A 26,748-nucleotide genomic window follows, 5' to 3' on the forward strand; every position below is an offset into this window, starting at 1 on the left:
GTCTTGCTACATGCGAAAATGCTGATTGAATATCTTTTATGTGTAAAATTCTTCTTCATGAAGTAAAGCTGAGTCTGTAATATGTCAAACTTTTTGAATCCCGCAATTTTTACACATAAAAGATATTCCATCAGTATTTTCGCATGTAGCAATTTTAATATAGACATGCCCCTAAAAAATAGATTTGATTTGAATGGGTCTTATTTTGTTCATTAGTAGCTAAAACTAACTACTGAAAAATTTAAGTGCAATCGGATAAATTGAATGTTGTAAAATTGGGTAAACGATAATATTTTTTAAACATTTGAAATAAATCTTATCTTCTACGGAAAATTGTCTTTCCAACAAGGAATAAATAATTTCGAATAAAAAATGACAAAGTTATAGGACTTTTCTCTAACCATATATTAGGAAAAAGTACTAGTTTACGCATATTTGACGCGCATTTATTGAAAGTACAATGAACAGCCGAGACTATTTTAACATTTTAGAGGACAATTTGAAAGGAACTGCACACCGCCAGAATTGTTAAAGAGTGGCTATGGTATAACGTGGCTATGCAGTTAAATTAACATCCGCAGTCTCAACAGCTTAATCCAATAGAGCACCTGTGGGAAATTTTATACCGGAATATTAGAAAACGAAGGATTTAAGGATGAACTCTGAACCCTCTTTTTAAGGAAGAGTGGGAGGGAAAGTACGAGAAGCCGTAATTAAGCTGAATGGAGAACCATCAAAATATTAACTTTTTATTTTTGGATTTTGGTAATACAAAATAGAGCGGTATCCATCAACTGTATACTAATTCTTGACAGTTAATTTTCAAAGTTTTTTAAAAATAATAAAGGATTAAACTCTAAATTTAGTTTTAAATTTATTCAAACTTATTTATTCTCTATTCAAACTTATATATTTCCTTCGCTTCATAGATGAAAATGCGTGTTGTATTCTACATTTTGACTCTGACAGTATATGATTGCTACAATGATATGAATGGTAACTTAAACATATTCCCGCAATTATATAAATAATTATAGTGACCATAATTTTGTAAAAAAAAAAATTAATAATGTTGTAATGGTTATGGTAAAATGTACAACTTTATTTTTCCTTTGCGTGTAGTTCCATTTGTGATGCTTGTGCTTGGAGAAGTATAAGGCTATAATATAAGGAATAGTTGACTGGAGTAGCAGCTTTTCATTTTCTTAAAATATAAGTAGCAACCCACCAACTACTTAATTATGTCTTAAGTTAAAAGCTTTTTTGTAGTTAATATTTTGTGTTCCACTTTAAGCTGGCGTAAAAAAATCGCTTGAAAGAAAGCTAAATTGTCAGTGGCTGTTTATGTTGTTGATATTTTGCTCGCAGAAACGTAAACATATGTTGGCTGTTGATTGCTGGTTGTATTTGATTTTTTCTTTATTTGTTTGGTTGGTTACGTTCTCGTTCGCTCGTTCGTTTGGTATCTATCGTGTTGTTTAGAAGCTTAAATACCGCCACCGCTAATACCAAACAAAACTGAAAACAACAAAACAAATACATACACAGATCCAACTACATATGTATCAGTGTATTGGAAAATTATTGTACAAAACTACTCAAATAGACACAATACTAAATACAAACTCATAAGCAGAATGCCGCCTCATTTGAAACGATTCGATTTGAAAATGAATTAGAAAATTTAAAAAAAAAAATATATAAAAAATCAAGAAAAAACAATGTGGCGAGAAAAGAAAAATAGCAAAACAATTTTTTAGTTGTTTGGGTGCTATGTTCGTGAACACAACGAAAGTGCAAAAGATTATTATTTAAAACAATTTCAAATAAAACGAATATGAAAGAGTTTTGAATTGAAAATCTCTGAATGAACGGGAAAATATATAGATTTTTTTGCTTTGCTAATAAATAACGGTCGGTAAAATTTTAAAACATAGAAAGTGATCTTGAAAATATTATAAAATTTAAAATAAGAAGTGTTAATAAATAAAAAAAAAAACTGAACATAACAGAACAACAATAATATAATTCGTGTTAATTTCCCAAAAACCAATTTGAAATAATTTATATTTTTAAATTTGGCACAGTGGGTCAAAACAAAAAGCACATGACTCATGACTATAAGCATCATTATCATCAACATCATTCATATCATGATTATTTAAAAAAAATATATACAATAAATACAACTTACTACCCATGAGTATCTGTGATTGTGACGAAAATTGTGTTACAAACAAAAAGAAAAAAACAGAAAACGTTCATTGATGTTACATTTTCATTTTACTGCTAAATGTAAATAATGTCCGCGAAATTTGTATACAAACAATAACAAAATCAAATAATACGAAATGAAAATCGCATAAACAAACCTTTAAAATTCATGACAAAATCATATAAAATATACAATTTTATTAAGAAAACATATGTCCGAGTATGTTTATCTTTATCTTTTTCTGACTATAAATATAAAATTTAATAATTTTCTATATTTTTATACATATAAATAGTGTGTAAACATTTTATTTTTGGCATCATTTGAAATTGAAAATTTTGATTTTTATCTTTTATACATATTTTGTACTTGTTCCAAAAACACAAAAATACTAAACAAAAGTTTTTATTTATCTTTTTTTGTAAAAAGAAAAATAAATTATTAAAGCAATAATTTATATTTTTTTTATTTTAATATAATTTATTATAAATAAACCCACTGCAAATGTTGTCTTGTTTTTTTTTTTGCACAATAATAATCTTATCTCTTTTCTTAAAAAAATGTGTTGTTTATTTAAATATAAGATTTCAAATTAATTTTTATCTTAATTACAAGGAAATATGATAAAAATTGCGAGTGATAGACAATTATTTTTTTTAAAGCCTACTATATAGGTTTTATTGGAAGCCAAAAATGTATATTTAATATAGACATATCTTCAAATATATTACTCATTTGTGATAAGAACGTTTTAATTCAAAATTTGTTATTTTTAAACAGAGTTTTACAAAATATTTCTAAGAATTAAATCTTTCAAATATTCCAGTTATCAAAATTTAAGTTTTTTTTCGATATGAGAGAGATTAAATTATTGATGATAAACAAACCTATGGTACTTAGGAACATAAATACAAAATCGGTCCCATGCTAATCCATAATAGGTACAACAGTTAAAATATGATTTTTTATCCTCATTTAGCAAATATTAGAACCGAAAACAAATTTTAAAGTTTTTTGAAATTTCGTCTGAATCTCTGAATGGGGTTGGGCGAATAGATTAGATTTTAATGCACCCAAGACCCAATGTTGTATGTTAACTCGAATTATTAGATTTTTCTCTTGTTCGAGTAAAACGAATAATTCGAATAAGAGATTTTAACTTGTTCGAATAATTCGATTATTCAAATAATTTACATTTTTTTAAAAAAGTAAAGAATAAAGTTTTGATGTCGGTTTTTATACCCTTCAGTTTGTCATTCCGTCTGTAATTTCTACATTTTTCATTTCCGACCCTATAAAGTATATATATTCTGGATCCTTATAGATAGCGGAGTCGATTAAGCCATGTCCGTCTGTCTGTCTGTCTGTCTGTCTGTCTGTCTGTCTGTCTGTCTGTCTGTCTGTCTGTCTGTCTGTCTGTCTGTCTGTCTGTCTGTCTGTCTGTCTGTCTGTCTGTCTGTCTGTCTGTCTGTCTGTCTGTCTGTCTGTCTGTCTGTCTGTCTGTCTGTCTGTCTGTCTGTCTGTCTGTCTGTCTGTCTGTCTGTCTGTCTGTCTGTCTGTCTGTCTGTCTGTCTGTCTGTCTGTCTGTCTGTCTGTCTGTCTGTCTGTCTGTCTGTCTGTCTGTCTGTCTGTCTGTCTGTCTGTCTGTCTGTCTGTCTGTCTGTCTGTCTGTCTGTCTGTCTGTCTGTCTGTCTGTCTGTCTGTCTGTCTGTCTGTCTGTCTGTCTGTCTGTCTGTCTGTCTGTCTGTCTGTCTGTCTGTCTGTCTGTCTGTCTGTCTGTCTGTCTGTCTGTCTGTCTGTCTGTCTGTCTGTCTGTCTGTCTGTCTGTCTGTCTGTCTGTCTGTCTGTCTGTCTGTCTGTCTGTCTGTCTGTCTGTCTGTCTGTCTGTCTGTCTGTCTGTCTGTCTGTCTGTCTGTCTGTCTGTCTGTCTGTCTGTCTGTCTGTCTGTCTGTCTGTCTGTCTGTCTGTCTGTCTGTCTGTCTGTCTGTCTGTCTGTCTGTCTGTCTGTCTGTCTGTCTGTCTGTCTGTCTGTCTGTCTGTCTGTCTGTCTGTCTGTCTGTCTGTCTGTCTGTCTGTCTGTCTGTCTGTCTGTCTGTCTGTCTGTCTGTCTGTCTGTCTGTCTGTCTGTCTGTCTGTCTGTCTGTCTGTCTGTCTGTCTGTCTGTCTGTCTGTCTGTCTGTCTGTCTGTCTGTCTGTCTGTCTGTCTGTCTGTCTGTATGTCTGTCTGTCTGTCTGTCTGTCTGTCTGTCTGTCTGTCTGTCTGTCTGTCTGTATGTCTGTCTGTCTGTCTGTCCGTCTGTTGAAATCAATTTTCTGAAGGCCCCAGATATCTCCGGGATCCAAATCTTCAACAATTCTGTCAGACATACTTTCGAGAATTTTGCTATTTAAAATCAGCAAAATCCGTCCATAAATAACGGAGATATGAGCAAAAATCCGAGACAACCTCTGAAAATTTCATCAAAAAACACAATGTATTGCATGCTTTGACAAAAAAACAACAAAACGTATGCTTGGATGTGCAAGCTTTGTGTATTTTGTTTTTTTTTGTGTTTTGTTTCTTTTGGCGTTGTTGTTGTTTTTTATACAACTAAAGTTTAGTTTGGTTGTGTGTTGGTTTTTTTGACAAAAAATCAACAAATCGTATGTTTGAATGTGCAGGCTTTGCGTATTTTGTTTCTTTTGGCGTTGTTGTTGTTTTTTATACAATTAAACGTATGTTTGGATGTGTGTTGGTTTCATTGCCTTGCGTATTTTGTTTTTTCTTTTGGTGTTTTGTTTCGTTTGGCGTTGTTGTTGTTTTTTGTGTTCTTGATAAATTTAGGATGCTGTACGCTGAAAGTGGGCAATGTACATACATATATACTAATTATAAAAAATAATAATGCATCCACAACAAAGGTGAAGGGTATATAAGATTCGGCATAGCCGAATATAGCACTCTTACTTGTTTAATATTTTATTGTTAAAGAAAAACAAAACATAACGTTAAAGTTAACAATTCAAGTATTGATAATGTTAAAAAACATTCGAAAACAAAGTCCATCATTAAATTTTCAACAGAAATATTCTGATCAGATTAACTCCCGAACAATCTACAAAACAATTGACTAGCAAACCCTTTAGTTTCCGTTTTGGAGCTATTCTTTAAAAAATTTGAGCTAGTTGGACATTATCCTGAATTCAAATACAATATAAACTTATTAAGACCTTTTTTATGTCGTTCATTAATTCGGGTTTTAAATTGAGTAACTAATTCTTTAGTAAATGAATTATTCACTATTTCTAAATAATTTATAACAAATTGTATTATACATCAAGTGGCCTTGGGGAATTACAAGGGAATCTGTCCAAAGTTTGATATCATTGTCAGTGAACGTGGCTAATTTGAAGTCAGGCAGTGCATGATTGACGCATTTACAAATACGCAAAAAGTTTATTACCATGTTAGACAAAGATGTTCAACGATCTTCAAAATCATGTATAAGACGAACTCAATGCTTTTCTTGCAACAAAACGTTAATTTGCAATATGCGTGTTAATCATTCGATTTATTAAATATTTTGCACTTAACACTTACGTACGAGGTTAATTACATCATTTATATACATATATTTTAAGATCATGGCCTTCATCTAGTTCAATGTAATCATTGTAAATCTCATCCTCAATATCACTTTCGACGACCGTTTCAAAATCACATTCTCCATCACATTCAACTCCACTTTAATCTAAGTTAAACAAGTAAGAAAGTATGGTCGGTACCAAGTAAATGAGTAAAAATATTTTTCTTTTAAAATATCAATAATTTATATTTTTGAGTGATTTTCGGAAGTGGGCCTTATATGGGAGCTATGACCAATTATGGACCGATCACCATAAAATTAGGTCGTGTGATTTATGTCTATATTAAAGTTAACTATATTGAATTTTGTGTGTATACCAACATTTTTAAGCGATTTATGCACGTTAAAGTGATTTTCGGAAGCGGGTCTATATGGGAGCTATGACTAATTATGGACCGATCGTAACAAAATTTGGTGACATGAATTTTGTATATATAAAACTTATTTGGAGCGAAATTTGTGTAGATACATAGATAAATTAAACATTTATGACCGATAAAGTTCAATTTCGAGGGGACATTTGTATGGGGGCTAGGTGAAATAATGGACCGATTTTAGTCAGTTTCAATAGGCTTGGTCCTTGGGCCGAAAAAGTAATATGTACCGAATTTGATCGAAATATCTTCAAAATTGCGACCTGTACTCTGCGCACAAGGTTTACATGGACAGCCAGCCAGCCAACCAGACGGACGGACGGACGGACATCGTTTAATCGACTCAGAAAGTGATTCTAAGTCGATCGGTATACTTTAAGGTGGGTGTTAGACAAATATTTTTGGGCGTTACAAACATCTGCACAAACGCATAATACCCTCCCCACTATGGTGGTGTAGGGTATAATTAATTGCGATTCTTCTATATTACGCCAGCTAAATAAGAAATATTATTCCGTACCTTTTAATTTCATTGATTCAAGTCCTAGTTAAAAATTTTTAAAGATTTGTATTTAGAATTGTAACTTCTTGCAGTAATATTTATATATTTATAGAAGGAGCTATCGGAACACTCATCTACAGTGATCGAATGACTCTCTTTATCTTTAGTTATTTGTCGAATTTCAGAAACAATACAATTTTTGTGAGTCATTATTACTTATTTAAATTTGAATTGATCTTTTGACCCACTTTGTGGAAGTAGAATTTCACCAAATTTTGACCATATATAGAATCAGTTATGTAGATTCTTATTATGTAATAAAAAACATAATGTTTTATATGCTTATACACTATTGTTTTATTGAGGGGACGATATGATATAACAGGCAAAATTTATAATTATATTCTTCTGGAAATTATTATCCAAAATTAATACTAACAAAAATGATGTTAAAAAATCTAAACAACGATAATCAAAGTTTTTCGTTTATAGCTTAATAAATTTAGCTGAAGCGGAAAAACATATCACAACTTCCGTTAAAATTTTAAATAAAATTAAAGCCAAAATAAGCATTTGAACATACATATTTTAAAATTTCTGATCTATTACGTTATACATATATAAAATAATTACTCATAATATACAAATATATTTGAACGAGAACACAAACACATTTGGCATGTAAATTAACATAAAAATGTAATACAAATAAAATAATTATTTGTAGCGTATTTTTTCTATTAATTAATTAATCAACCGGCTAAAAAAGGCAACTGAAGAATACAATTTGAATTAATTAAAACAAAGAAGCAAAAAATAAAATCATTATAAATGTTTTTTTAATTACTATTATAAACGTTAAAGGTAGACATTTATTTGCAATAAATTATACCAAATAAATTTGGGAAAATAGTAAGACACTCATTATAAAAGTTGTATAATTTTAAAGAAATCAAATTTAGTGATTTTGAAGTCTTCAAATGTCTGTGTAGAGTTTGTAAAACTAATTCGGAATTTAAATTGAAAAATAAAGTAAAACTGATAAAACATTTCTATTTGTTAGCACATGCTTCAATAGGAAACTTATTGTGACGTATAATATTTTAAAAATTCCCAACAGTTGTTGTATTCTGGTAATTCACTTCACCGTTTGTATATTCTAGTTTGCATATTGTATTATATATATTAGTCAAACACTCATCTTAAAGAATACCAATCTAGTCGATTGGGTCGCAATTTAGAAGCTATTTCGATAAGATTTGGCTCATGCTTTTTTTGCCGCAAGGAAGCAGCCTATTAATACTGGTTGAAATCCATTAGTTCACATAACCCAGGCGCGGATAAAGGTCAAACATCAAAAATTAAAATTTTGTTCTACATTTTTTTCTTTTTTATATGAATACTTTTCGGTTTTGGGAGGGGCAATTCCTATTTCACCCCCTCTAGGTAACTGTAATAGAGCTGAAAGGCTATTTTAGGGCTAACGGTAGCCAACATTGGCAAATAACTATTTGTGCCAAATTTCGGTGTGACAAACATTTCTGAGAATATTTGGGGAAAATTCATCGAGGATCTTCCCTTTAGATCCTATCGTGTCTTCAATAGACAGACGGGCGGATTTAGCTAAATCGTCTTCAAATTTAATAAGAACCCAGAATGCATACATACTTTTGTGGGTCTATGACCAATATTTCGATGTGTTGCAAACAGAAAGACAAAAGCAACATACAACCAACTTGTTTGTGGTGGGTATAAAAATTTAGTCAATTTTTACAGGGACATTTCTATATTTTATATTTTGTGGCTCAGATGAATGAAATTCAAAAAGAAATGGCATTTAAAATTACGATTTTAATCTAGAAGTAAAGCCTCAATACAACAATATTTCCATTAAATCAAACATTAATAAACCGCTTGATCAACAAACACACCCGTTGCAGCAGCTAGTTATAGATTCTAGGAATTTTTATTGATTTATAAGATAAGAAATTGAGTTTGTTATTAAAACAATTTATTTGCCATAAAAACAGCTTGAACTAATTAATCCAACTAACTACAATTTTAAAATAATTATATTAAAAAATTATATTGAAAAAAAGCAAAATTCATTGATCTTTTCGCTCTCTTAATTAAAAATCATTCATACTACGAGTACAAGCAATTAGCGTAGGTTTTTCACAAACCGCAACAAATAGCAAATCAAACTTATTCGCCTCTAGGAAATTTCAATTAAATACATTTTTTTTTAATTAAATTTTTTTATCTTAAAGAGAAAAACCTCGAATAAAAATAAATTACAGTTTCCAAAAACAAACTCACTAAATGCCAATGTCAAATTGTATGAAATATTTATTTATTTTTTGTTCCTACTTGTAACCAAAAATATTACTACAGCAAAAATGTATGTGTTTCGAGTGGTGGGCGCCCAGCTATTAAACAAATACGTCATTATTTATATGCAAATGTTGGTGGCACTGTTTGTTGACTTGAATTCAAATAGAATTTAGCGTTTTTTTTTGTTTTAACTTGTTTTCACAGCCATTTAAGGGCGTTTATTTATGTAATAATTGCAATAAATATTGCATGAATATTGCACTTGTCATTATCATTTTCCACAACACTCCAACTCATATTTGCAGTTAATTTTAGAAATGCTACCAGTATACATAAGTGCAAAAAATTAAAAAAAAATAAATAACAAAATGTTTTATTATTCAACAGCAACATTTATGAAATGAGGGTGTTGTTCTGAGTGTGATTTGAATTTAGAAATTTATGAAAAATGAAGGTGGTTTTTAAGTTAAGCTATTGTTTTCACAAACCTGTAACACATCATAGATGTAAACCAAAATAATTTATGTGCCAGCCCTCGTTTATACATATACATACTGCCATAGAAGTTTAAAATTCATCTTTTGTTTTTGAGTCAATTGCAATTTACGAATTTGGGTATCAAATTCAAATTGACGACAATAACACGCGACAAGCATATGATTGAACTTAACGTTCTTAGGCACGAAATTGTTTGTAACTTTGAATAATTATTGTAGAAACAATGAAAACGTTTAAAAAATATTGAAATATTTTATTAAGAAATTGTGCGTTTTTTTATTAAATTTAATGTATCTATTTATTTTGACATTTATTGTAATTTACGCAAACTTTTGGCGCCAATGAAATTAAACGATTATTTTGCCTCCAATATCAATTCAAAACTTTACAAGAACATGTCTCTCAATATTCAATAAATATAAATATTTGCAATAGAAAAAATCCAAAATTTTTAGAATTTCTTTAAAAAAAATTAAAATTTTAGTAATTTTCATATAAAATTTGATTTTAAAAAGTTGTTTAAATGTAAAATTTCTTTATGAATAAGGCTTTAAAGAGGGAGTTACCCTATTACTCCTATTAACAATAAAGACTTAATTTTTAGTTACCTTTAAGTATAGTCCTTAATATTGCAAATGTTATTTTTGATAGTTGTAGTTATATTTAAATACAAAATTTATATTGGTAAAATTTTTAACAAAAAATTTGTAAAATAAAGAAATGTAGTTAATGCTAATTTCAGGCTAAGTTTTCATAATTTAAGGAAATTGTGTATCAATAAATTCAAAATAATGTTTCGAACTTAATTAAAAACAAGTAAGAAAGTATGGTCGGTCAAGCCCGACCATATAATACCTTACACCAAGTAAATGAGTAAAAATATTTTTCTTTTAAAATATCAATAATTTATATTCGTGAGTGATTTTCGGAAGTGGGCGTTATATGGGAGCTATGATCAATTATGGACCGATCACCATGAAATTAGGTCGTATGATTTATGATATATGAAAGTTATTTGTGTTGAATTTTGTGTATATACCAAAATTTTTAAGTGATTTAAGTACGTTAAAGTGATTTTCGGAAGTGGGTCTATATGGGAGCAATGACTAATTATGAACCGATCGTAACAAAATTTGGTGACATAAATTTTGTACATATATACAACTTATTTGGAGCGAACTTTGTGTAGATACAAACATAAATTAAACAATTATGACCCATAAAGTTCCATTTCGAGAGGACGTTTGTATGGGGGCTAGGTGAAATAATGGACCGATTTCAGCCAGTTTCAATAGGCTTCGTCCTTGGGCCGAAAAAATTACATGTACCAAATTTTATCGAAATATCTTCAAAATTGCGACCTGTACTCTGCGCACAAGGTTTACATGGACAGCCAGCCAGACGGACGGACGGACGGACATCGTTTAATCGACTCAGAAAGTGATTCTAAGTCGATCGCTATACTGGGTGTTAGACCAATATTTTTGGGCGTTACAAACATCTGCACAAACGCATTATACCCTCCCCACTATGGTGGTGTAGGGTATAATTATGTAAAGAATTGGTATGGAAGAAAAATATTTAAATATTTCTGTTTTAGCGTTTAATTAAAAATCAAGTTTAATCATTTCCTTCAAAATATTCAAAATATTCCAGCGGTCGAACTTTTTTACATATTGTTGATTGGCTGTTATTTATTCAGTTTGTTTTGTTAAATCACCATTGTTTTGTCAAAATAGGTGTTTTGTTCTGACCTTTTCATTTTCATCAAAACCAATAAATGGGTAACAAATAAAAGTGTCGAATTTGGGACGATATCAATTCACATAAGATTTTGGGCTGGACACCAACGACATGTGGTTTAAACAGGCATTGAACATTCTGTACGAGGTATTTGAGGGCATGGTCGTTTTGCGATTTGACTCCGTTCGACTTTTTCTTGTGGGGTTTTCTGTGCCACAAACCACAGCGACCCCCAAAGCCAACATAACCCCTGACATCGGTCAAATTCAGCGTGATTTATGCGTCAGAGTCATGTATGTTATATTCCTGACATAATAACATTGATAGGTCTTTCTAACGAATAAAAAATGTCGATGATATGTCAATGAATTAACCTTTAGTTATGCAAATGTTTAGGATGCAATGACATTTACAGAACTATTTGATTCATCAGTTGATTTTGATTTTGGCGATTTCGTAATAACCTAAAAGATGCTCGCGATTGCATATTCTAAACTTTTGGGGCCGTTACTCTTGATGATAAATATACTTGAAAGATACGTTTAATATTTTATTATTTTTAAAATTTATTATGCAGTGGAACAGTTCATTAACGATCCATTTTTATATACACAACCATTGAAATACATATATATTCTGGGTCTTTATACAATTCTAAGAGGGAGGAATCTAGGGGGATGACATTTCTCCTAAACATTTTGTGTTGATCAGAAATGTTTGGATTTAAAAATGGGAAAAATCGGTTCAACCAAAAAAAAATTAGAACAAAATGACGGAAGGAGACTTCCAAAAATGAGCAAAATAAGTTGAACCGCTAAAAAACGTTTGGACCATTGTACATAACTATTCTGTTCCCGATAACATTTAAACGCATGGATATAGCAAGGTGAAATTTACCATTAAAAGTATAAAAAACCTATGAGTTTTCACAAAATGCCAGACCAATAAATTTTGTTTGAAATTTTTACCTCTTAATTAGTTCTGCGGATGCGTTACCCTTCCTTGTAATGTTTCCGGAATCAGTTATTTAATCGAGGATTTTGGACTAGATATACAAAAGCGTTAAGTAACAAACATTTCTTCTTTAGCACGGTTAATTTTTCAATGTTTTTGTTTCCAAATTCTGAAATTAGTTTCGAGCAGAAGTTAAGGAACTTTTATTGTTTCGTTAACTTAGAAATCATTAAAAAGCTATGGCGCATATTCATAAATCATAACTAAAGTCGGAACTAGTAAAACAGAAACTAAAAAATAGTTCATAGATAGTTGTATTTCTTATTCACAATTTGCTTTGACAATTTGCTTTGCTTTGACATGTAGAGAAAACAAAATGTCGATAATATTTCGATCGATATGCAGTAATTAATTAAAAGGCTTATAAAACTATTCAAAAACTATTTTTGTTCTTTAAAAAGTACATACAAAATTTATAGTTATAGTTTGTATGTAAATCAATTAAAATAAGGGCATGTAAAATAAAATTTTTCAATAGAATGTTGTTGACAAAAAAAAAAACACATCTCTAGATTATTTTCTTTTTGTATAGATGTATTAAAATGAAATCAATCAGCTGTTTTTTTGAATGTATTAGTTAGTTGGCATTTAGTTACAACTTTACCCATGATTAAGTGCTAACTAATTGTGCTGAAAGTAACCAATTGTGAATAACTTAAATAGGTACTTAAAAAAGTTAACACTTGGTGATCGTTTATGAATATGCGCCTATGTATTTAAGAAAACTGATTCATCGAAGTGGTTACGAATTAACTTATTCCAAGAATGTTGTTAAGGAATGTAAAGTAGTTTTGATTATATTCATTGTAAAGCTAGTTCTTTTAGAATGAGTTATAAAAATTCTACTAATGTAAAGAATTATTCAAAGTTATTCAGAAAATATTTAACGATAAATTTAATTTATCCGTAATAGTATAAAGTGAATTCTTAATTTAAAAATAATTGTACATTTAAATTAATGTTTAATTATAAATCCTAGCAGTTCTTAGACTAATATCAGTACATAATTTAAACATGATTTTATCTAATTCATCCATTTATTTAATGAATACATTACACTTAATTATACATAGGTACATATTAAAATTTAAATTTTATTTTGTGCCAATCGACCTCATTTCATTCTAATTTTTCACATTGCTTATTTATTTAAAATTAAGAAAAAAAAATTGTATACCAACACAAAAGTTTACATTAATTGCATTAAGATCATTAACGATTTTCAAATTTGTTTATAGAGCAAAAGTATAAATAAAAAAACACTCCTTAATAAAAATACATTAGTACAAAAAAAAGAGAACCGCATGCAATTGCGGAAGTGTTGAAAAAAGTACGTACTACAAACAAAAAGATTTCGCTTGCAGCAGCGGCAGGCAGCAGAATACAACAAATGCCACGGGCAGCAAATGTGCAAAAGTGTAAATAAAATTAAGAAAAAAAACGACAAGGCGTGAAAAATCAAAATTAGAAATTAAATTGTGAAAAAAGTATTAAGTATTGAAATAAAATAAAATAAAACAAAGATACAACAACTATAGAGGGAATAAAACTGGCAAGATATTGACTGTTACCAACAAAATTGCAGGCCATGACGACAGCTAAATGGATTTGGTATTTAGCACTAACAATATTCGGTAAGTAGAAATAATATTAAAAAACAAAAAACATTTATGTTTATTACAAAAAAAAAAACATAAAAATTAGTATATAAAACATTTAAATTTCCGTCCATATAAAAATAAAGACGTCATACATGGCGTATGAGTGTTTTTTATTTATAAATTTGTATGATTTTTTCCCTATCCTAAATTTAAAACACATGAGTTTTTCTTCCACATTCCATGGTTAATTTCCATGTCATAATTTGTCCCAAATTTATCGTTCGATTGAACGTAAATCAAAGAATTAGAAATTTATTTTCCTTCTTAATTTTTTTTTAAATTGAAAAGTTGGCGTTGGTTGGTAATTTGTCTATTTTTGTGCGTGAGTTTATTTGTCTTTGGCAATGAACGTCAAAAAAGAACAACAACAACATTAACGACGCAAATTTTGTTCTCAAGGGAGCCTATTGCGATAATTATGTTGTCTGGGTCGTAGATGCTGCCATTGAATTGAATTAATTCAATCGTTGATCATCAATCAATTTTATTATTGATGAAATTCGTAAATACAATATTTTAGGCTTAAAATTGAAAATACATTTAAAATATTTTTTATTGATTTCGTTTTATTAAAAGAAATTGAAAATTTTGTTTTTTAATTGTTAATTAAAATGTCCAAAGTTGTTTAAAAATGTTTTTATATTATTATCATTTTTTGGGGAGATGAATAGAAATAGTTTTATTGATGGTTTTAAATTAAATAGGGCCGAAGCTAATAATAATTTCTTTTAATATTTCCATTTTTTGGGGAGATGAATAGAAATAGTTATTAATGGTTTTAAATTAAATAATGCCGAATCTAATAATAATTTCTTTTAATAAAATGTTCGATTTGTGTTTTCACAGTTTGATAAAAGTTATGTCAAAGAGTAATATATCATTAGCTTATGATGCCTTTTACTCTTCTTTGTGTTCTTTTCTGAAAAATGTAACGTGTTATTTGCAAATAATGTTGACCTAAACCCCCGAAAATATGCTACACGTTTCATCCTCAATCGTATCAAATGGAAGCAAACAGTATAGTTTTAGAATACTTAGAAGTGACCTAAAAGAAAATTGCATAAATTGATCGTTAAAAATGTAACACATTATATGGTTATATGTAACCTTTAATAAATGTTACAAAATATGTTGCCAACATTTTGTGTGAAAATCTATTAAGAAAATTGAGATTTTAACACAAAGTGATAGATTAACTAAAATTACACTGTTTATATAAAAAATCGTTCATAGGTATTTTGTTTTTTTCTTGTTAAACTAAAGAAAGTGCTCAATTTTATCCAAACAATTTTAATTTTCTGAACTTATTTCAACATATTATTTAGGAGTAAGAGTTTAGAGTAAGAGTATTATAATCACCTGTGCCGAATCTTGTATACCCACCATCAATAAGTGATAATAAAATATTTTTCTGATTTTGAGGATATATAGAGGATAGGGTCAATTATGGACCGATTCTCAAAAAAGTTGATTGAGAGATTTAGGTTCATATAGATGTTTATGTCCATTTTCATTATGATATTTATTATTATAAGCCAATTATGAATGTTCAATTCATTTTTTGTGGGGGATCTTGTATGGGGACCAGGGAAAAATTTTTGCCAGTTTTTCGCCGTACCTTACAGTATATTTTTAAAGTTCTTAGAACTAATTAGTGCAACATTTTATCACTGTTGCCATATAATAAAATTTATTTATGACTGTTTAAACAGTCTTCTGGGGGGACATTTGTATGGGGGCTAGGTGAAATCGTTGGCCGATATTGGCCATTTTCAACAGACAGACGAAATATTTTTTAGCAGCATCGAATAAACAAAAGTATTTGAATTTTTCCTTTTTTAGAAATTCTATATTGCTAGCAAGTATATACGATTTTGTCGTTTTGCCAATAAATTATTTCGATTAAGTGTTCATATTGCACGCAAGCCAGCAAATACAATCCATTTGATTCCTATTTCAAGATTAGATGTTAGTGAAATTATTGATAGATCAAATCTAATCCATTCAAGGTAAAATAATCCTGTTCCCGATACCTCAAATATATCGTTCAGTATATGTTAATCCATCTTAAGAACTTGACATTCACGGATAATACAAAACTACTCTTAGATGCACGATATTTTATTTACAGCGTCTATAATGATAAGTAAAATAGAATTGGATGTCGGATTCTTAATTATGAACTGAAATAACAATTCCTGACATTTACATTTTAAAATTAATTTCATCGAAATTTTGGGCAATTTTCGATTACTTTTTTCATCATAGCTAAATATATATTGCGATAACTGTAAGTCTAGAATCGTAGCTGGGTTATCGACAAAGACTTTTGACTTCACATAACCACAAAGAAAAACAAGTTAGGAAGTGTGGTCGGTCTAGCCCGACCATATAATACCCTACACCAAAAACATTTTTCTTTTAAAATTTCAATAATTTATATTTTTGCGTGATTTTCGGATGTGGGCCTTATATGGGAGCTATGACCAATTATTAACCAAATTTTGTATATATAAAACTTATTTGGAGCGGAATTTGTGGAGATACATATATAAATTAAACATTTATGACCGATAAATTCCAATTTCGGAAGGACATATGTATGGGGGCTAGGTGAAATAATGTACCGATTTCAGCCAATTTGAATTGGACCTTGGGCCGAAAAAATAATATGAACCAAATTTGATCGAAATACCTTCAAAATTGCGAACTGTACTTTGCGCTCAAAGTTTACATGGACAGACGGACATTGCTTAATCGACTCAGAAAGTGATTCTGAGTCGAATGGTATACTTTAAAATAATATTTTTGGACGTTACAAACATCTGCACAAAACATCCTCCCCACTATGGTGGTGTAGGGTATAAATAGGTGTGATATCATATCTAGGTGGCCGGAAAGCGATATTAGCTACTCACCAAAATGATTTCTCACAGAACGTTGATTTTGGTAATAAGTACAGCTGATTAATTTTGAGACATTGTTGAAATGTCAAACAATACTTAATAAAAATAAGATGACAAGTCGCACGAGATCTATGAAAAAATGACAAATGAAAAAACTTTAAATGAATCATTTGAGACTGCTTTTATATTACAAAATATTTAAAATTATAGTAAGCCAGTATTTTTAATCGGTTTTTTAAAAATTATTTTATGTAAATTTTGAACATCACCGCATTGTAAACGAATTCAAAGGATTCTAGTTATTAATATTTTTGTTTGGTTTGATAGAAATTTTTATTAATTTCCGGGATGGAAAAAAATCGGGAAATTAGAAAACCTAAATACGATATAAAATACTATTTACACCAAAATGTGTTGCTCCATACCCATTTGAGAGCTACTATCGTAACTGTATGGTATTTGAATGATAAAGAAAATGTGCTAAGTCCACTAAAAATATAAAATAAGTGATAAAAAAATTAGCTAAAACCAAAAGGTACTAAGTAGTCACAACGCACTTCCAAATTTGGATAAAACTTTATGAAATAGATACAACAATAATTAAAATTAACCGATTTTCGAAACAGTTAGAATGTAGTTGTAAAATTTAAAATGCTGTTGTAGCTATCATTTATCAGGAAAATGTTCTGATATACAATTTTTTTTTTAGTTTTTTCAATAATAATTTAGTTGATTTAATATCGGTATTTTTACTAAAATGATTCAAAAGCTGCTGGAAGTCTGTAGACACAAAATAAAATATAGCATGAATCACTTTTGTTTATTTATGAACTTTGGCTAATTCTCATGAAAAATTGGACATCATTTTTAATACTTTTAAAATACATACTCAAAATAAATTTCTATTTCCAAAAAATACAAGATTTTTAAAAAGAAAAAAAATCTACATTTAAGTTTCATTTAAAAAATAATTTGCAACAATAAAAATGATTTTAAACAATTCTTACTGTTACAGATAAAGTATTTTCAAGTATATGTAGATATTTTCAAATAGTACATACATTTAACAAATCATATCCATGACCATCAAAATCTATATATGTTTTTTTTCTGAAACATTTTTGCAAAAAATAGCCTGTCAAGACATTTTACTTCTTTTGTTTAAATGATCATGACTGATTGTATATCTTTAACGCATAATTTGAAATTATCTTGAAATGGAGGATGACATATTTCTTGCGAACTACTTTTTTTATTTCATTTCGGTTTTTTTTTGCCTTTTTATTTTTAAAATGAAAAGCTTTTAATACAACATTTGTTAAAATAAATAGAAAAACATATAAATATAATGCAAACTACATAGTTGAGACAAGCAATAATTCTTAGTATACAAGTGTAAATATAATCTTTAAGAACTTATGTTAGTTTAAATTTTTAATTGTTATGATCGTGGGAAAAATCATGCCTGAAAATAAGAACAAACTAAATAAATGGGAAAATTGTTAACGATCAAGAACGAACGTGGGACTCCCTAAATTTTAAATAAGGCATTGCCGAACACAACTCGTGTAATATGGTAATGAACTCTGCACAGTGGTTGACAATACAATGGAAACTTTTCCAAACAAAAAATAAAACATTCCATTTCTGCATCTAAAGACTGAATTTGATCATAGATTTGTCTACCAAATTTGATTGCAAGCAGAATATGTATTTCCTTAGGACGAAGAAACAATCTTTAGGTAGTAAATATCATAGGAGGCTAACACCCAAACGCACTTATTCTGGATTACAATTAATTGATACTTTTTTTTTTCATTGATATAAAAAAAGTAAAGTCCTCTCTTCATAACTTGCGGGACAAGTATATTTAGAGCAATATAACTGAAAAAAAATATCCAAGGGTTACTTCATCAATGTAATAACAACATTAGGGTATTCGAATTATTAAATTTTTCTCTTGTTCGAATAAATAGAATAATTCGAATAAGAGATTTTAACTTGTTCGAATAATTCGATCACACGTTTAAAATTAATCGAATTATTCGAATAATTTAATTTTTTTTTAAAAAAGTAAAGAATGAAGTTTTGATGACGGTTTTTTAATATTTTATTGTAAAAGAAAAACAAAACATAACGTTAAAGTTAAAGTTAACAATTCAAGTATTGATAATGTTAAAAAACATTCGAAAACAAAGTTCATCATTAAATTTTCAACAGAAATATTCTGATCAGATTAACTCCCGAACAATCTACAAAACAATTGACTAGCAAACCCTTTAGTTTCCGTTTTGGAGCTATGCTTTATACAATATAAACGTATTAAGAACTTTTTTATGTCGTTCATTAATTCGGGCTTTAAATTGAGTAACTAATTTTTTAGTAAATTAATTATTCACTATTTCTAAATTATTTTAACAAATTGTATTATACATCAAGCTCTATCAACGTTGCCGAATCTTTGCTTAATAAAGTGGTCTTGGGGAATTACACAATAAAGGGAATCTGTCCAAAGTTTCATATCATTGTCAGTGAACGTGGCTAATTTGAAGTCAGGCAGTGCATGATTGACGCATTTACAAATAAGCAAAAAATTGATTACCATGTTAGACAAAGATATTCAACGATGGTCAAAATCATGTATAAGACGAACTCCATGCTTTTCTTGCAGCAAAACGTTAGTTTGCAATATTTGTGTTTATCATTCGATTTATGAAATATTTTGCAACACTTACGTACGCGGTTAATAACATCACTTATATACATATATTTTAAGATCATGGCCTTCATCTATTTCAATGTAATCAATATAAATGTCATCCTCAATATCTCTTTCGACGATCGTTTCAAAATCACATTCTCCATCACATTCAACTCCACTTTAATCTAAGTTAATATTTTGATTATTAATTGCGATTCTTCTAATATTTCGCCAGCTAAATAACAAATATTTTATTCCGTACCTTTTATTTTCATTGGTTCATGTCCAAAGTTCAAAATTTTGAAATATTTGTTTTTAGAATTGTAACTTCTTGCAGTAATATTTATATATTTATAGAAGGAGCTATCGGAACACTCATCTACAGTGATCCCCTTTGTCCCTTTGTCTTTAGTTATTTGTCGAATTTCAGAAACAATACAATTTTTGTGAGTCATTATTACTATTTTAAATTATGAAAAATTTTAAGCAATTTAATAAATTTAAATATATATTCGTTTTATTCGATTATTCTACATAAAATTGTTCGAATTATTCGTTATTAGAAAATGGCCAATCTAAAATTGTTCGAATAATTATTCGTAAGAAATTATTCGATTAATCGAACGATCATTAGTCGAATTAATACCCTAAACAACATCCTAACTTAAAAATCCTATTGTAGGGTATTTAAAGATCAAATAAAACAACAATTTCAGACTCATCTGAACACATTGTGTTAAATATTTGTGACGCACTAAGTTTATTTTAGTTCACAAGTGTTTAATATAATTTTTGTAGATTATTTTATTAATTTTCGTCTAAAAATAAACAAAATATAAGAAAAATAGAAAAGTTTTTCTTTTGTTGTTTTTGTGTTCGTTTCATTTCGCAAAACAACAGTTGCCTTTGTAAATAAATGGATGATTTAAAATCAGAAATTAAATCTTTCAAATTATTTAAATAGTTTGTTAAATAATTAATAGTGTAGTAATTAACAAATGAAAAATAAAACACACATTTTTAAATAACTACATAATTTATTGTTAAATCTATTTAATTTATATGTCTTTATTTTAATACTTGCAGCTTTGCTGGCGTTAAGAGTAAATGCCGAAACACCTAAAGGTTTTGTGAGAGAAGTTTGCAAATATAGAAAATTGGTATGTAGGAAAAATAAATTTGACTTTCTTTAATGGAATAAATGATAAAGAGAATATATTTTATGTTTTCAGCTACAACCTGTCAGTGATCATCGTCGTCGTTTATTTGCCGTGCGTGAGCAAATGCAAATAAGAGCGTCATTGCAGGGTCCTGAAATAGATGCCTACATTTTACCCTCCTACGATGAGCATTTGAATCAAGAAGTTGCTTTAAGAGATCAACGTTTAAAATACTTGACCGGTTTTACAGGCACTAATGCATTTGCTGTTATTACCAATAAAGGTGCTGCACTATGGGTAGAAAATCGTTATGTACAACAAGCCGATGGCGAATTGGATTGTGACTGGGAAATCTATCGTTTGAATGATACCACCACAATAGCTGATTGGCTGGATGTAAGTATTCTTATTATACGCATTACATATGTTAAGAAACCTAAATAAATAAAATATTACAGTCTCAACTCTATCCCAATCAACGTATTGGAGCTGATCCCCATTTAGTGCCCCATCATTTATGGATGAAATGGGAGAATCAAATTACCGACAAATTATTAGAATTAACAAAGATCAATAACAATTTAATTGATTTAATATGGAAAGCTGACAGACCCGAACCATATTTGGTGACCATACAAGTACAAGAGAAATCGTTTGCTGGTGAAAAATGGGAGGACAAAGTCAACGAGTTAAGGAAACGTTTACATCATCATAATAGTGATGCCATGATTGTAACGTCATTGACCGAAATTGCCTATTTACTAAATATCAGAGGCCGGGATATACCATTCACACCAGTTGTTAAAGTAAGAAACATTAATTTTTAAATAATCTTGAATTTTACATCAGTTTATTTTTGTATTCTAGTCATATTTGATTGTCAGCCATCAGGATATATTCTTTTATGTGGATCGCTTTAAAATTAGTTTGGGCATAGATTTACATTTACATACCGATTGTTTCAATGAAATGTGTGTTAAGTGAGTATCAAATTTTATTGTACGTTTTTTATTTTATATGTACTTGGATCATAAAGTATGAAGTTACACCCTGAAATAGCATAAAACATGGTTGCGTGTTGATCACAAAACAATGTGTCACTACATTAAATGCATGATTTTTACTTTTATTTTTCTATAAAGTATCAAATATTTAGTTGATTTTTATTTATTGAATTTCCTTTAGCTTTAGTTTGATTAAGAATTTCTGTAGCTGAAACTTTTCGTACTCCATTTGATTTTGCTGAAGGATAATCTGAATTAGTATCAAGCTTATTTTCGCCTAAAATTAAGTGGAACTGGAATGTAGACAATTGGCAACATAATGCATTAAAGGGTTAATTACCCAGTAAAAAAAACATTTACATACAGATTGTTCAAATAAAATGTGAGAATCGAAGTTTATTTTTTAAATCGAATTGATTTTTTTTACACAATATAATTGCATAAAAACATGCTTGCGACTTTATCGAAGAATAATATTGTGATTACTACCATCATTCACATGACTGCCAAAACCATGTTAAAGATTACACCTATCACACAATATTATTAAATTATACAAATAAATATAAATTGTAGTGCGGAGGTATCATAATCCAAGCTTGTCTTGTGATGGATAACGAACTTGTTCTTTATTGTTTATTTTTTATTTTATAAAAAATATATCATAAATTCCATAAGACAGCACAAACAATTCGACATTTTTTTTAATTCAAAAAATTCACGATTTTATTCGCGATTTAAAATTTTTTAAAAATTATTTAAGATGTATTTGAAAGATAAGTATCTTTCCACATTATTCGTTTTCAAAAAGGCATCAATACAATTCTCAGATGCATTTTTAGAAATGTTCTCCACAAAAAATTTAAATTTTTGTCAAATAATCTTAAAAAGTGTTAAGTTGAATAAACAAACAAATTAAAATGTTTATGGCTACTATTTTTAATATCTAAAATGAACACATTTGTCTTTTAAATGCATCTTATCTCAATAAAATTCGAAGTCAGGTTCTTATAATACAAGTATTTACATCACATGTAAATTTACATGATTTTAAATGTGAATAAAATCGTGAATTTTTCCAAAAGATAAGGAAATTTTTCCAGAAAATACTTTTTCTGCGCTCTATTGTAGAATTCATGAAAAAGATAAATACATAGTAGACATTAGGGTATTCAATTAATCGGGTTTCTGGTTTAATCGGTTAAGCGAGCATATAATTAATCGACGTTTAGATTTATTCGGTTAATAATAGGTTAATTTAAAATTATTCGATTAACCGAATAATTTTTTTTTAATTTTAAATTGAAAATACAACAACGAATTTTGTGTACAAAAACATAAAAAACAGCAAATAAGGTATTTGAGATCATTTTTGTAAACATATCGCCTATTTGCTGCAACAACATCATAACTCAAAATCCGTGTTTTTTGAACTGAGTAATACAAAATATGCGCCGTTCTACAATATTTCATATATTTTATCAGTTTTCAAAAAAGTCAATTAAAATACATGTTTTCTCGTATATTTGACAAGTAAAAATTTGGATTAAATACAGATTAGAAAGATATTAACATCTACTATTTCTGAAATCGCATGATTTGTTGAAAATTTATTTAAGAAATAGTAAAATGTCATAAAACATTCAAAGACGTTTTTCTCGAAACGACTTTTTTTGAATTATTAAGTTGTTGCAGCAAATGAGCGATGTGTGAGTTTTTTAGGGTTTTAGTGAGATCTTCTGAAATAATCTTTTATAAACAGAATATAATTTAAACGATTTTTTTCTTCAGATTTTATAAAACTTTTCTTGGAAAAAAACTCTCTCGCTGATTGTATGTTTCAGAAATCAAAAGCGTGATAAAGAATATTCCTTTTTGGATTGTTCTAGATTTTGATCAATTTAATAGTTTCGTTTAGTTATGATAAAAGACTTATTTCAAAAAAAGTTTCAAAGACATGTAAATTAAATATGACAGTTGTTATACATACTCACTAATCTGTTTATTGGAGGTTCAAAAAATGTCTAATTATACCCTTCACCATGAGTGGCAGGGTATATATAAGTTTGTCATTCCGTTTGTAATTTCCACATTTTTCATTTGCGACCCCATAAAGTACATATATTCTGGATATGTCCGTCTGTCCGTCTGTGTGTTGAAATCAACTTTCCGAAGCCCCCAAATAACTTACATACACGATTCATACATCATACATCGAGAAAATCGGTCCACAAATGGCTGAGATATAAAGAAAAGACAACCTCGATTTTTTACCAACTTTTGACCTATATCTGGATTACTAAGTCATTAATATATACAATATGGATATCTATTGATAGATATTTCAAAGACCTTTGCAACGACGTATATAAGACCGAATTTTTTTTTCATCAAAAATTTTTTTTTGTCATAAATTCTTTTTCCAAAAAAATTAATTAAATAAATTTAAAAAAAAAAAATTTTGAAAATTTTGGCAACTGAGTTAGTTCTTTGACAGGAGAGATTCCGATCTATTTGTCTTTATCTATCAAAAAAACAAGTTGTGAGAATGCATCATAAAAAAAACATGTGAAAACAAAAACTACACTCGCATGTGTGATTAGTTTTAGACAATTGAGTTAGGCCTTTGCAAAGAGAGTTTCCGTTCTATGTATATTTCTCTATGAAAAAACAAACTTTTTGACAGCAATCTTTCCGTTCTATATATTTCTTTATGGGTTCTTGAATAGTGGCAGACATAGTGAGGAAACTATGCTAACAAAACCCTAAGTGGTGAGAATGTATTATAGAAAAAAACAATTTTAAAATTAAAACACACTTGATGTCAGAATTTTTAGAAAATGTTTCCTGTTTGAGTATATTTCCTCTTAATGTTTCCCACAATTTAGTAAATTTAAATATTTATACTTTTTCCAGAATAAAAGAATATCATCAAGTATGGAATGATATACGTACGTATTCCCAAGTTTGGAAACGTGTATTGGTACCAGCACCCTGTGTTCAGGAGCCTGGAGCTTCGGAAGCTGTATTCTCTTCATTCCCTTTGAAAAATGTTTTCGAACACATATCTCCCATAATAATGATGAGAGCCCAAAAGAACTCGGTGGAACAAAAAGGCATGCGCACAGCTCATATAAGAGATGGTGCCGCTCTTTGTGAAGCCATGAGCAACTTAGAAACAAGAGTAAGTTAGATTTAAATAAAAAAAATATTTTTGGACTAAACCCAGCCATTTTTACATTTTAGTTCTTTACCGAACAATGGACCGAGGAAAAAATAAAATACGAAATAAACCGTTCCCGTTTATCACAAAAATCTGTTAAGGGTTTATCTCTAAGGACTGTGGTGGCCTATGGCGAACATTCTTCCTATCCCTATTACATTTCCAGTAATGTTACCGATATTGAGGTAACCGATCAAAACCTGTTGGTCATTGAATCGGGCAGTCAGTATTATGATGGCACCACCGATGTTTCGAGAACTTTTATATTTGGCGAACCAACTGCGGATATGAAGCAAGCCTACACAAATGTTTTGGCAGGTATTTTGAGATTAGCACATTTGAAGATTCCCTCCGATTTGAAATTATCGGAAATAGATGCCTTGGTTAGAGGTCCGGTGTGGTCAACAATGAATGATTATCCTCAGGCTTCAGGTCATGGTATTGGAGCTTATGGTGCTGTACAGGAACGTAAGCAGAAAATTATGATGATGGTTTTGTTAGAGATTTTTTTTGAATTTTTATTTAATATTTACGTTACAGCTCCCATAGCCGTGGCCTATGGACATGACAGTCGTTTTCATTTTAAAGAAGGCTATTTCTTTTCAAGTGGTAAGTTCAATAATAAAGAGTGACAAATACATTTTTTATGCATCGTAAATTTTGGGATACTTGTGAGAATGAAGTTCTTAGCCCATAAATGTCATTGTTCAAATTGACTCTGGTCATTAAGGAATAGGACAGATTGCACACAATTTTAGCATAAATCGAGCATTATTTTTCCGATTTGTTTATATATCCATCAATAAACTAACAGAAAATTTTTATTTTTTATATTGATTTTTTAATCATTTAATTTTCTAGAATCTGGTTATTATAAAAATGGAGAATATGGTGTACGTTTGAAGAACGTTTTAGAAGTTAAAGATACTGGCCGCAAGCATCCTTCCGGAGCGGAGTTTTTAGCATTCCATGATGTAACATTAGTGCCTTATGAACCGAAACTGATAGATAGTACAATGTTAAGTGCCTTAGAGGTGAACATTACCACTAAATTAAATCCTCCTTATACAAAAAATAACAATAAAAAAAATTATTTTTTTCAGAAACGTTGGCTTAATGATTACAATGCCAAAATCCGTCAATATGTGGGCGATGAACTGAAACGTCAGGGTAATATGCAGGCGTTTTACTGGATGATGAATAAAACTCGTCATATACGTGAATATTTACCCGAAGAAGAATATCGAGCTGCTACTGGAGCGGGAACACGTACTCGAGCCTTTTTAACCATTACTGTGCCGGCCATATTATTAGGTTTGACGGTATTTGGTAGCTTTTTGCGTTGGCTACTTTAAACTAAGTTTTTAATTAGTTTCATTTATATATAAAATTTAGCATAAGAATTTCGAATTTCATTTGTTATAAACATTTAAAATGAGAGTTGAAAATGTTAATCTAAGGTAGCTTAATTAAATTGGGACCAACTAAGCTGGGAATTTATAGGAATCTGATACCTAGATTGTAATCTTATATTATAACAATTAATAATTCTAATTCTAACTCTTATTAGTTTTAGTAGAATTATTTCATTCTTAAAAATTATGTACGTTAGTTAGAATAACACATTTTTATGATAAACGAATATTTAGCTTAAGTTTTTAATTTTTACTCCTGTAATTAAATGTAAATTAAGTAATTAATTGTAATTAATTAACGAATTAATTATATAAAATGTATTATTCTTTCAGAAAAAAAACAGATGAACTAAATGTGTTTTGTTTTAACTA

At 29.3% G+C, this 26,748-nt stretch overlaps 1 protein-coding gene across 2 annotated transcripts; it reads left to right on the forward strand.

Moving 5' to 3' along the window:
* Nucleotides 1-1,438: 1,438 nt before the first annotated feature.
* Nucleotides 1,439-26,698, forward strand: LOC135964103 (xaa-Pro aminopeptidase 2). Of its 2 annotated transcripts, none has more exons than XM_065516179.1 (11): nt 1,439-1,914; nt 13,545-13,940; nt 20,661-20,734; nt 20,807-21,130; nt 21,193-21,540; nt 21,602-21,714; nt 24,655-24,922; nt 24,985-25,429; nt 25,502-25,570; nt 25,823-25,995; nt 26,065-26,698. In XM_065516179.1, exons 2-11 carry the CDS (start codon nt 13,895-13,897, stop codon nt 26,314-26,316), a joined length of 2,112 nt encoding a protein of 703 aa, XP_065372251.1. In that variant the 5' UTR covers nt 1,439-1,914; nt 13,545-13,894; the 3' UTR covers nt 26,317-26,698. The 2 variants fall into 2 exon arrangements, with proteins under 2 accessions (XP_065372251.1, XP_065372252.1); XM_065516180.1 differs by lacking the exon at nt 1,439-1,914 and adding an exon at nt 1,958-2,086.
* The last annotated feature ends 50 nt before the right edge of the window (nt 26,699-26,748 follow it).

Source organism: Calliphora vicina, chromosome 1 (genome assembly GCF_958450345.1).
Source record: "Calliphora vicina chromosome 1, idCalVici1.1, whole genome shotgun sequence".
NCBI lineage: Eukaryota > Metazoa > Arthropoda > Insecta > Diptera > Calliphoridae > Calliphora > Calliphora vicina.

Bases quoted from the DNA above. Each gene is read 5' to 3' on its own strand.
- LOC135964103 (XM_065516179.1), top strand. From the start codon at position 13,895: ATGACGACAGCTAAATGGATTTGGTATTTAGCACTAACAATATTCG. The intron at 21,131-21,192 runs GTAAGTATTCTT...AAAATATTACAG, and splicing joins CAATAGCTGATTGGCTGGAT to TCTCAACTCTATCCCAATCA. The intron at 21,715-24,654 runs GTGAGTATCAAA...TACTTTTTCCAG, and splicing joins TTCAATGAAATGTGTGTTAA to AATAAAAGAATATCATCAAG.